Genomic DNA, 11,963 nt, shown 5'->3' with positions numbered 1-11,963 from the left:
ATTTATTATTTTTGAAGCAAGGATGTGAAATGGACTATGCAGGAATGATTCAGGTTTTATTACTTTGTATGTGGATAAACTGCCAGTACTTGTTCTGTAAAGTCTGATATGACATAGAACTGAGTGCCCTGTCACTGAGTGGTCACATGACAGCACATTCCCTTCTTTGCTCTTGTATTTTTAATGTGATATGGTAGTGTATAACAAGCACACCAACATTACTTCAATATATGGAGAAATTTAAAGACAGACCTATTGATAATTGAAAAATGCATCTTATTGTGATGGAGTGCTACTCTGTTGCTTTCTACAGAAACTGGCTTAAGGGGATCTGTGGGGTTTTCCTATTTAACCCAAACTGCTGCACCATTAAAATCACAGACGAGGGATGTGTGATTGATAATGCTGTCGATTCAAAAAGCTTGAGTACTGACTCTTATCTGAATGTTACCACCCACATAAACATTGTTCCAAAATGGCACAAATCCCTACGGCAATGGCACTCCCAAACAACACATAACACAACACTGGTTTTAAGAAACAGGACTGCAACTGCCACCAGACTGCCAAGAAAGAATGAAGGAGAGAATAAGTTCAGTCCATAGCAGACACCACAGGAAACCCTCAGCTGCAACTGGATCGCCTACACAATATTAGCCATAACATTCTGGTGACTAGTGCTTATTTATGTAAGCATATCAACAAAATGAAAGAGTTGCGCTTTTCCCTGTAACACTTGATGTTTGCGTGACTTTCTGCTGTAGTTTTGTTGCCGATGTGACTCACACATTTGTGGTGGTGGTACAAATACCACCACCACAGCTGCATAGCGCTTTGGCCAGTGTGCCAACTCCTCGGTGCAGCCAGAGATGGGGCTGAATACTATGGCTCTGTTGTTCACCACAACAACTGGCATGTTGTTAAGTTAGATGATCATTTAGAAAGATTGTCAAGCACACTTGAGATCACATAAACATGCATGCTGATTTAATCAGATCTGAGTAGCAGATAAAAAAACAACAATGAAAAACTTTGCACTACGACAAGTAAGGAAAACTTTCAAACTTACTGTTTGCTTTTGCCATTAAATTTATTTTGTGTTAGAGCAAAAAATGCATTTCTTAAGATATTAATTATAACATTCGGCAGTAAGAAAAGCTTCAGCACCAATGTAACTGAGGCATGATTTAAGACTGTTTTCTCACAGTTGTCAGTGTATAATTTCTTCTTTTGTTCTTGTTGTCTATTGTTTTTAGATGTTATTTAAATTTAGCACTCGATAAGCCAAGTTGCTTTTGTGTACATGTTCTAGTGCTGTTTAAGCCAAATTGTTAACTACTCAGTGAGTGCACACTGTGTTTCTACTAAAGTAGAATTAGATGTCAGTGTAACATTTGTAGATGTGTTTGCTACACTTATGTCAATGTAGCAAATGTAATCAGGTAAATAGAATGCAGTGATTTGCAAATCTCAAACTCACATTTTATTCACAACAGAAAATAAAAAACATAGCAAATGTGTAAACTGAGAAAATGTACAAATTTAAAATAAAATGTGGTCATTTTGAATCTGACAGCAAAAACATGTCACAGCCTTGTCCCAAGCAAGTTGTGACAGGGCCGTGTTTACCACGGTGTACCAACTCGTCTTCCTTTAACGGTCCATACAAGTCTGGAACTTGTTTCTGTAAACTCTGTATTTGCACTAATAATAGAGGTTTAACCTGCATTTGTGGATGACACAGTGAACTGTGTTGAGAGACGATGGTTTCTAGAGGTGTTCCTGAGTACATGCAGGCGATATCTATGACCGTTATGTATTTAATGTCGTCCCGATGAGTTTACTGATGATCACATGATTCCAGTACTGATTTTCATTTTTGTCCCTTGGACACAGATTTCTTCAGATTCTCTCAATCTTTTGATGATGGTATATTACTTTCTGGTAAAATTTCAGAATGCTGATCATCAATTTGTGGATGCAGTGTTTTCCAGATTGTTGAATTTCTGGTCCTACTGCTTTGTGTTTTTTAGTCTTACGTTTGCACTTCCTTTGCTGTCGTGATCCCAAATTATTTGAAAGATGCTGCTGCCAGCAAATTCAAAATGAAAAAGTAAAATACCTCATTTTAAGCATGTAATGCCTTTTCTGTGTTCCATTGTGAATAAAATATAGATTTATGAGATTTGCAAATCACTTCTGTCCATCTTTATTTATAACACGTACACATCCCAACTTTTTTGGACTTGGGGTTGTATACACTGGAGTCTAATGCAACATCAAGTAAGGAGCAGACTTTGCTTGGTGAATATTTTCAAAGAGCTGCTGATGTGTGCTTCTTTCATTTTTCATTGCCTGTAGCTAAAGTGAAAGGGCAGAGTGAAATAAGCTTCATGTTGACTGAGAGATCCCAGAAGCTGTGATATCGGAGCCCACCAGATGTCAGTCCCAGGTGAGCTAAGGCTTCAGGCTTTACTGGGAATGAGCAAGAGCGCCTGCACCCTGACCAAAGCCAAAACCCTTTGGACCAAAGTTCTTTGCATAGCAACCTGTAAAGGAAATTAAAATGAATGAGAAATCCTGTGCATAATTTGTGTATAGAATATAGAACTAATGCTGGAATTATGAGCTTGACAAGGATATCAACATTTAACCATATAAAATATTAACTATATACCGGGAAATTATAATTTTATTGCTGTTTGTCAAGGGTTTACTACGAATGCACTTAGAAGTTTTTTTAGATCTTAGAACTGAGAAAGGCCTATAGTGGACCATTTTGCAATGCATAAACGTGTTAGTGCTTTCTGATGGAAGACGGAAGGAATGTGTGGGAAAACATATTAGTGACTTTGAACAGAGAGATGGGAAGTGTTTAATATGCTTTATTATTTTGTCAGTTATAAACTGACATGTCAGTTTATGTCTTTATTTGGTAATTGAAATATGGTAATATAATATAAATGTACTATACACTTATTACACAAGATAAAAATGACATTTTCTATATTTAATCAGTGTGAACCAGGGGATATTTTTGTCTTTTATATAATACTTTTATACACAAACCTTTACAGTAGATCTCTCCATCTCTATCAGCAAGGGTTGTGGACTCCAGTCCTTTTCCACATTTGGCACAGCGAAAACAGCTCTTATGCCATGACTGAAGAGACATGGAAGAAATGTTTTAAATCGTCATCTACTTTTATTTTGAAACAGGACTGCACATTGCGACTGCAGCTTTTCTCTTTCTTACATTGCCTCCCCCAATAACCTTCTCTGCTGCATACACTGTTTTCCCACAGCGTGGACACACGTCTGAGCCTCCTGCTTTCTGGGCAAACTTGGAGGAGTTGGGGTTATTTGTAGGGCGATGAGGAGCTTGTCTGCCATTGGGGGGGGGGGAAAAAAAAAGCTTTTCATATGGAATTAAGAAAAAGAATTTCAATGTATTTCTTTCCTCGTACTCATCTGTCATTTAAGCTTTAAATACAGAACCTGAAGAGGTTTGGTGTGTTTTATTATATCATGTGGTAAATCAAACACAAATAAAATATTAGTCTTTGTTTTGATTATAGAGTTCTTTGTTATATATCTGAATGTTTCAGCAGTTAAAGAAAGGAGGAAGTGATGTTTTTCTCACACTTCAGGCTTGATTCCAAGACCCTCTCCCGTATCCATACTCAGCGTGCCAGCTCCACCTCCATAGCCATAGCCTTTTGGCCCATATTTCTTGCCATAGCAGGATTTGCAGTAGATCTCATCCACATGAACAGCCACAGTTGTGCTGTCCAAGTTTTTCTTACACACCACTTAAAACGGAGATAAAGGGAGAAAAACAAATATACACATAGTTTTCTTTCGTTAGTTCTCAAGCATCTACAGCACGAGCTTATCTTTCAAAAGCAGTCACCCACCACAAGCTGCCATTTTTTTTAAAAACAGATGTTTAGCTGTGGCATACCCACAAAGTCTGTGTGACAGAAGGGAATGGTGTAAACCACAGTGGCAGTCTCAGATAAATACTGCTCAGTGTTTGAGACTGAGTGTGTGTACCTTCCTTCGCCATAAAAGGAAGCCCAAGTATTTGTCACATGTTTGCAGTGGATCCAAATAAGGACTGAGATGTCTTAGTGAAAAGCTGTGGATGCTCACTTTACTCCTGTGATGCCAAATACTCTGCATTCCCGCCGGGCACTTCTTATGATTTAAAGAAGTTGTTGATCAAATGATTCGGATTACCTTAAGTTCTCAATACTTACTGCACAGGAAACAGGATTTATGCCAGCTCTTTCCCTCACACTGCACTTCCTCAGCAAAGTAGACAGGTTTCTGGCAGCAGCCACACTTATTTCCTCCCCCTAAAGGCATTCTGCAAACACACAGGAGAGCTGCTTATGTATATTTCTCATCCATTGTATATATAATGTTCAGATCATTCTTTGTCAGTAGACAGAGGCCTTCTGCAGCACTTGAGGCTAGATACAACAATTCCTATAAAAGGAGAAGCACCAGTTTTCTCTGATATATTGCTCTTTCTTCTGTTTTCCAGTTTAAGCCTGCTGGGTTGAGTGGATAACAGAAGGGCTGTTCAGACCTTATTGTAAAATGCAAAGTATCTTGCATTTTTTAGATAGCACTAAACTAGCTTACTCAGATAAAATGACGTGAGGCTCTGTATAAACACCACATCAATATCGCTCTGGGTTTCAAAAATTCAAAGCATTTTAATGGCAAACACACTATGTAGCATTTCAGATATGCCTGGCTCGTGCTGTCATACACAGAGAAATCAAATAATGTACTTTTAATTTGTTTTGTAGTCACAACAGCATTGTTAACAACTTTTGATGATCCAACATTGTTTTTTTTGTTTTTTTTTATGTATAGTTAATTATTTCTAATCACACATAAAATTGTCTCAAAAAATGAAAGTTTGTTTGAAGGTATTTTTAGGTATTAAACAGCAGTTATTTCTTATTGGATGCCAGTGCTACTGATGCTCAGGAAAAGCCTCTTGACTATTTCTAAATTGTATGTCTACCGTGCTTCTTTTACGTTATTATATTTACTCCCAATTTAAAAAAAACAAAAAAACCCCAAACATTTCAATTTCAAGTAAAACTTCCATCGTGCATTTATTGCTTGCACAAAGTAAAGACAAATTTGTGCTGCAGCGTGAAATTGTATGATTAAGTGCTGAGATATAAAAAATTATTCAGATTTATCTTACCCGTAACAAGTCAAAACGACGCTCCTCTCAGTGGGTGTTTGATGAAACAGTGAGACAGCTGAGCTGAGAAGAGACACTTGTTAGCAGAGAAACAGAGGGAGGCCCATGTTGAAGTGAGGGAGGAGCTGTGACAAAAAGACACGGAGGGAGAGAGATGCAGGGAGGAAGAGGAGGAGGAAGATAATGAGTAGTTATCGAGAGATGGGAGAGAGAAGGAATGAAGATTCACTGTTGTGGCATGTGTTTTATATTGTGTTCTTGAATCAAATTACTAAATGTCTGCAACTTGTAAGTTTGCACACTCGTTGTCCCAAGTGGTAAGAAGAGGTAAAAGGTTGAATTTTGAGAGCTTTGAGAATTGAAAACTGATGTAAATATTAGATAAACATCATTTAATGACTTATTTTTAAACACACACACACATGGTCAAAGCAACAGAGAGACAGGGCTTATATTGTTTGCACATGTGCAGAGGAGGAATAGTAGGTATTCTGGGTAAAGGATGTTGAATATGGAGCTGCCAGGCAAGAGAGAATGATTAAGACCTCATAGAAGGATGAATGTGGTGATGGAGGAAATGCAGAGGGGTGGTGTGACAGAAGATGGTCCTGAGGATAGAGTGAGATGGAAGCAGATGAGCTGTTGTTGACCCCTAAAGGGAGCACCTGAAAGAAGAACAAGAGGAAGAAAGGCAGGGCAATGGAAATGCTTTTTTTTTTTTTTTTTTTTCAAACAATGTATTTCGAAGTACGTTACATAAGCAAAGAAAATCATTAGAATATAAAAAGACTGAATAAAATTCTGAGAAAACTAAGCAAGATATAAAGTACATCCTCCACAAGTCCCAGTGACAAAAAATATATGTTTTAGGTTTACCTTCTTTGTAACCATAGAAGTAAGATTGCACTTGAGAAACCAACAATTAAATAGCACAAAAGAGCAGCAGAACTTTTCATTTAGCTGTGTGATTTGGCAGGAATAAAGAAACCCATTAGAAATATTTATGAACCTTTTTTTTTTTTTTTTTTTTTGCAAATAAAAAAATGAAATCCATTTGTCTGCCATGTTGCAGCTGAGAGCAGCTCTAACTGTTTTGGTTCTGACTTTAGATAAGAGCATTACTATTATTCTTCAGGGAGAAAGTCATTTGTGTTTGTCTAAATGGGAAATGTGCACATCCCAGTTTTTGTAGTGCTTGCACACATTCCTTCTCTCAGATAAGCATGAATAAAGGATAAAGTTTGTACTGTTTCCTTACAAGGTGTTTTACTAAAGAGATGCAACGTTCTTTTTCCTTCAGTACTTTCTTCAAAGACATCATTGAGTTTAAGTGATTGATGCAACTTTGTGGGCAGTAGTTTAGATATTTCTCTCGATTTGCATTTATTTCACATGTACACTATATGGACAAAAGTACTGGGCCACCGACACATTACACCTACAGGAGCTCCTTGGCCATGAAGCTACTGGTGCACAGTTCTTGTGCTGATGTTAATGCCAGAGGATGTTTAGAATTCTGCTGTTGAGTCAGCAGAGCGTTGGAGACTTTTATGCACTATGCGTCTCAGAACTTGGAATCCCCACTTTCCTGTGGTTCCTAAATGCTCCCACTTTGCAATAATACCACTTACAGCTCATCGTGTAAAACCTAGGAGGAAAGTGACATCCTATTACAATGCCATGCTCAAATTTGATTCTTTACAGCAACCTATTATTTCACAAACGTCTGTGATGGCAGTCTGCTTGATTTAAGACTGAAAACACTTTAATTTAAAAATTAAGAGCTGTGGTACAATACTTTTGCCCATAATGTATGTTTAGGAATCCAATGGGACATTTTGAACCAGTGCTGATACCAGTGTGTTTGATTATTTTGTTTCTGTTATTTTATTATTATTATCTCCTTTTGTACCACTGGCATAAAATATGTTATTATCAAAAACTAGCTGAACTGAAATGAATTAACTTAATCACGCTATATTTAAACATTCAGCCAGCTGAAAGCTGATCTTGTTTGTTGAAATATAAAATTTCATAAAAGCAACAGACATGTGAAAAAGAACTGAAGCTAAACATGTCTGTACGTCTATTAAGGCAGACTAGCAGCTTTGCATATCGTGGCATGTGCATTTACCTGCTTCTGGTTTAAGAACAATTGCTGACATTTTGCTGCTGATCTTGTGCACTGTGACATTCAACAATTGTAGAAGGCATTCCCCTTCTTGGTGGAAAAAAAAATGCACGCATGACCTTTCAGATGGAAGAGATTGATGCATGGTATGATATAAATCATCCCACTATTCAGTAAATCATAGCACAGAGTCACAGTTTCTTGTATTTTGGATTATTTTTTTAATCTTTTGCTTTGTCGTTCATTCGTAAACATGATTGATGCTAGGTTCAGATATCTCCCTATGAAAGAGACAGATAAGGAGAAGTGAAACTGATATGGAGATTACAGCCGATGCAAGGAGAGAAGTAAAAGCCAGCAGATAGTGATGCTGTGCCTTTCTCCCTCCCTCTAAGCCCTCCAGGCTCTTCACCATCATACGAAGAGACAATGATGAACTCAAGAAGCCTATTTATAGCCTGCCATTGGCTAACACTAGCCCTCTGTTTCTGCTCTGTGGACATCCGCCTTGGCTAGTTGTAGAGTATGTGTACATGTGATTAGGCTCATGACAGAGAGGGAAACAAGAGGAAGAGAGGGGTGGAGTGACAGCTACTCAATGGATTAATCCAGAGGAAGAGCACAGACTGAGAGGGAAAGCATGATAAGAGGCAGTGACGGAGCTGGGCTGTGGTCCATCCATCAGTGTGTGGAGGAGCAGTGATTGCTCTTGAAGTCTCATGGAGGAATTTGGTCCTATTTTAAAAACAAAACAAAACACCTGACTTAAATCCAGCACTTCTTTGCTAATGATCTTGCTTTTGGCAACATTTCTTGGAGAAGCTTTGCCAGTTATCAGGTGAGGAGGAAGAGGTGAGCTGACTTCACACTGAGAATGTGTTTGTGTTGTGTTGGTGTGTTTGGCTGGGTATACAGCAGTGTTTCGTATTCAACTGATTGATATTCATAGTTTGGTTCATGTTGTCATGTGTTACTTCTGCCAAAACAACCTCATGTAGCCTAATTTTTTCCAATTTTTCACTGGTTGTTTTTGTGTTTGTTTTCATTTCACTACTTAAGATTAAACTGTTTAGTTGAGGAATCTATAAAAGTAATCTGTCATTTTATAAGCAAAATGCCCCAAATTTACACAGCTGAGCTTCTCTAATGAGAGTACTTTCTGGTTTTATTTCACCTTATATCTTTAGTTTAAACAAGCGCTTTAATATGTTACCTTCACCTTTATAAATTTTTATGGCAAGTTTTTACTTTTTGCTGACCTTTTCCACACCATTTAATCAAACAGAGAAAAAGGAAAAAGACATTAAAAAAAGAAAAGGAAATAATAAACAATATTGTTTAGTAATTTTCTGATTAACTTCCTTAAATATTGCATTTAAGGATCAGACTGATGCAAAAGTCATTGGTTGCACTAGGCGCCCTTTTCGGCACATTGAAAAGTGTATTGAATTTGAACTTTTTAGCAGTAAACCTGTTCTCCCTCCATTCTGAATCTCTATTATTTTGTGTGAGAAAGCAAAATTAGCTTTTCAAACACAAGTAACCAAAAGTGTTTGCAATGTTTTGTCTAATGTCATTAGAGCAGTTTAGGATGGAAAAATATAACCGTGATTTGTTCAGCAAAAACATTGGATGCATTTAGGGTGGGGTGGGAATGAGATAATTGTGTTTAGAGGGATTTTTGGCAGGATTTCAGCACTGAACAATCCTCTCTGTCTGATTCAGGGAGCAGCAGTTTGATGTTTTACTGAATCCATTGCAAAGTCCTGCTTTGCAGCACGCACTGTGGCCATAATGAGAGGCGTAGAGATGTAGCTACATGAATTAGCCAGCAGAGGTCACATATGGGCAGAGCTTATGTTTGAGACACACCCGTTTTTCTGTCTGTGTTATATGTGCTGTGTGCTGATGCAAAAGGTGACAAGGCTTATTATCTGACGCAGCACATGCAAGCATCAGAGTGTGAAGTGCACAGTTAATAAGACGATGAAGGACTTTTTTTATCATTGCAGTTCACTTGAGATGTTTGTACCTGCTTGTAATACTACTGATTGTTTATCTTGCCACCTTTAATTAAGCTGTGACTACGTTCAGCCCTGTGCGAGGGATCTTATAATGTAGATAGTAATTTGCATCTCTCAAGGTCAGACAGCAAACGTGTGGAGTATCTGTGCAGCGTGAGGATTAATTACAGTTTTCTGAAAATTTCTGCGTCCAGCCAGTGCACATCTTTGACTGTAATCCTCACTTATCTCCTGTTTAAGACTCAGACACAGAGGACATAGGGGTCTAATTTCTAAACTGCCACAGTCTATAATCTCCCCTTGTGAACTTAAGTCATCCTGCGGAGCGATTTAACTTCAAGGGCAGGCAATTTTCTCAAATGTGCGAGAATTATGGCGTACCCCACCATCAAATCACTCGTTGCCCTCTGTCTTCACACCCGTTTGAAGTGTGTAGTTTCATTGCTTTCAGCACAGGTTAATTTTAGTTATATTCCACTACATGTCCTTAGCCTGCACATATTCAACCTTGTAAGCTGATCATATGACTCGCTTTCTAATATTTGGTTGTACCACACAGAGAGGGGTGTCTTAGTCACAGTTTGTGATCCCAGCCTCAAATATTATGAGGAAAAAAATGTGTGAACCCATGCTGTCACCATATCATCGCTCCTGTCATTCTTTTTTTTCCTGAGCTGACACCTCTGAGCCGGCTTCCTTTGGCCCAGATTCTCAGTAGGGGTCGTGCTGCCTGTGCCCCGTAGGCAGCCAACTACAAACATGCATTGACAATTCAAATTAGTCCAGTTCACTGGCTCTAGCTGTGACTCAGGACATTGAGCGCCAGGCAGAAAAGATGCATACGCAACCCGCCAAGCTATGCAGTGACAGAAAGCGCCAGAGATTACTAAGTGCAGAGTATGAGGCTGTTTTATGAGCGTTTCACCAGGTATATGACCCAGTTTAAGCTCAGCACTTTTGTTCAGAAAGACTTGGACTGGAACGGTGCCAGGTCCATTTGCAAGTCAGAGAGAGATCGCCTGGTAGCTAAGTAGTCCCATCCACAGGCACCAGCAGCAGCTGAGGATGTGTCTAGAGTATTGTTATGCAAGCGGGAAGAGAGCAGTCCCACTTTGATCCAGGCATCGGACAGAGGCTGAGATGCTTCAGAGCTGGAAGCTGCTTCTTTGGTGTTCTGGGTATTTGCATACCGGACAGTAGACTTCCACAGGACTTTGAGCACATGGGCTGTAACGAGGATGGACTGATGGAGGTCTGGAGATATTGCTCATCACTCAGCATCCACATGTTCTGAGCTTGTTAGCATTTCATTAAGTTTTGTCAGCGTCAATTATAGGTAAGTTTGGGTTTCTTGCTTAATAAATAGAGAAAACAATGTCTGTTTAATAATCCTTTATAATAAAAATAGACTAGCAAGAAATATGCTACCTGTTAAATTATTTTGAATTAAACTGGACTTGAAATCATTTAGTTAATACTAGCTTTTTATTTCCTGTTCTCTCTAAACATCTCAGTTGAATGATTCTACTACCATAAGTGCATTTTGATGTAGTATTTGTTGAGCATGCGAGGAATCGGCACACACAGTCCTTTAACAGCAGTGTCCTGTGGATAGATTTCTATCATGTGTATGACAAAAAAGAAAAAGAGCCTGGGGGGAATAGGACACAGTCAAACAGCTCAACTAATTCCTGCAAAGATTTTTATTGTCCGTGCCTTGTACAGGGAGTCATATGCCTAGCAAATGTCTGGGATATACTGCTGACTCATAACTGTTTGTGCTGGAGGCTACTTCTGCGTCAGGCTCATCCATATCACTGCTAATCTACTAAGTTTACACTGAGCTCCAGTAGCCTGTGATTATTCGTGATTTGGTTTTTGATGTCCTCATCAAAGACTGAATCAATATGAGCTCTTGTTTCAGTGCTGGAAGACAAGACTTCCTTTGAAATTTAAAGAGTTTTAGTTTTAAGGAGGGAAAAATAATGAAATGTATCATTTTATCAAGTCCGTGTGCTAATATGTTGTGATTTTAATGGCTGCTTCAATGCCAATAGGCCTAGATTCAGCAGAGTATTTAGCAGCCCAAAATTCAAGATATTTCTTTGAGAGGCTGATATAAATTCAAATATTGAGTTTATTGCACTGAGCTCATTGAGTTCTTTTCATTGACCAGTAATCCAACTGAAAGAAAATATCTTTATAACTGTTTACAGCTTTTCATCTCCGAATGGCCAAAACTCAGCTACAGTTTCAATGGCAGATTAAAACAAAAACAAGCAAACAAACAACTTCTCAGATGTTTAATGGTTTCCCAAATGATATAGAAAAACTCCTCCACAATGCAGTGGAAAACAAAGAAATTCCTGGAGACTCTGTGAGGTGGTTGTGTAAGCTACATGCTGCACTCATCATGCTAACGTACTGTGTGCATGCTGGCACTTCCACTATGCTGATGTTTAGAAGGTAAGCTTCAGTATCTTAGTGTAAAGTGTTAGATTGCTAACATTATGGGAATAACATTAGTTGGGCAAGAATACGATGAGGATTATGAATCCTGAAATTACTGGGAGTC

The 11,963-nt window shown here is 38.5% G+C and overlaps 2 protein-coding genes across 15 annotated transcripts in view; one reads left to right on the top strand and one right to left on the bottom strand.

The window, feature by feature from the left end:
• nav1b (neuron navigator 1b) overlaps positions 1–11,963 on the top strand; it is a 99,765-nt gene that overhangs the window by 4,956 nt on the left and 82,846 nt on the right. For 6 of the 14 annotated variants that reach the window (XM_042219018.1, XM_042219016.1, XM_042219015.1 and 3 more), the window contains exon 1: positions 9,081–10,724. The exons of 2 other annotated variants lie outside the window; for them this stretch is intronic. The gene's annotated coding sequence lies outside the window, so the exon portion shown is untranslated. Of the gene's footprint in view, positions 1–7,653; positions 8,217–9,079; positions 10,725–11,963 lie in introns of those variants that run through there. 6 more of the 14 variants (XM_005917963.3, XM_042219017.1, XM_005917960.3 and 3 more) reach the window with 4 other exon arrangements.
• csrp1b (cysteine and glycine-rich protein 1b) lies at positions 1,066–5,354 on the bottom strand. Its single transcript, XM_005917969.2, has 6 exons — positions 5,234–5,354; positions 4,263–4,372; positions 3,644–3,812; positions 3,257–3,386; positions 3,070–3,163; positions 1,066–2,549 (listed from the first exon to the last, which is right to left on the bottom strand). Exons 2-6 carry the CDS (start codon positions 4,369–4,371, stop codon positions 2,473–2,475), a joined length of 579 nt encoding a protein of 192 aa, XP_005918031.1. The 5' UTR covers position 4,372; positions 5,234–5,354; the 3' UTR covers positions 1,066–2,472.

Source organism: Haplochromis burtoni, unplaced genomic scaffold, assembly GCF_018398535.1.
Source record: "Haplochromis burtoni strain Fernald_Lab_line unplaced genomic scaffold, NCSU_Asbu1 Contig_26, whole genome shotgun sequence".
Lineage (NCBI taxonomy): Eukaryota > Metazoa > Chordata > Actinopteri > Cichliformes > Cichlidae > Haplochromis > Haplochromis burtoni.
This window is presented reverse-complemented; position numbering and strand designations above follow the sequence as displayed.

What these genes read in the sequence shown, in the direction of transcription:
- csrp1b (XM_005917969.2), bottom strand. Translation starts at nt 4,371, where the DNA reads ATGCCTTTAGGGGGAGGAAATAAGTGTGGCTGCTGCCAGAAACCTGTC. An exon ending in AGGTTATTGGGGGAGGCAAT is followed by an intron (nt 3,164 to 3,256) that starts GTAAGAAAGAGA and finishes ATGTCTCTTCAG; the next exon opens with TCATGGCATAAGAGCTGTTT. An exon ending in TGGAGAGATCTACTGTAAAG is followed by an intron (nt 2,550 to 3,069) that starts GTTTGTGTATAA and finishes TTTCCTTTACAG; the next exon opens with GTTGCTATGCAAAGAACTTT.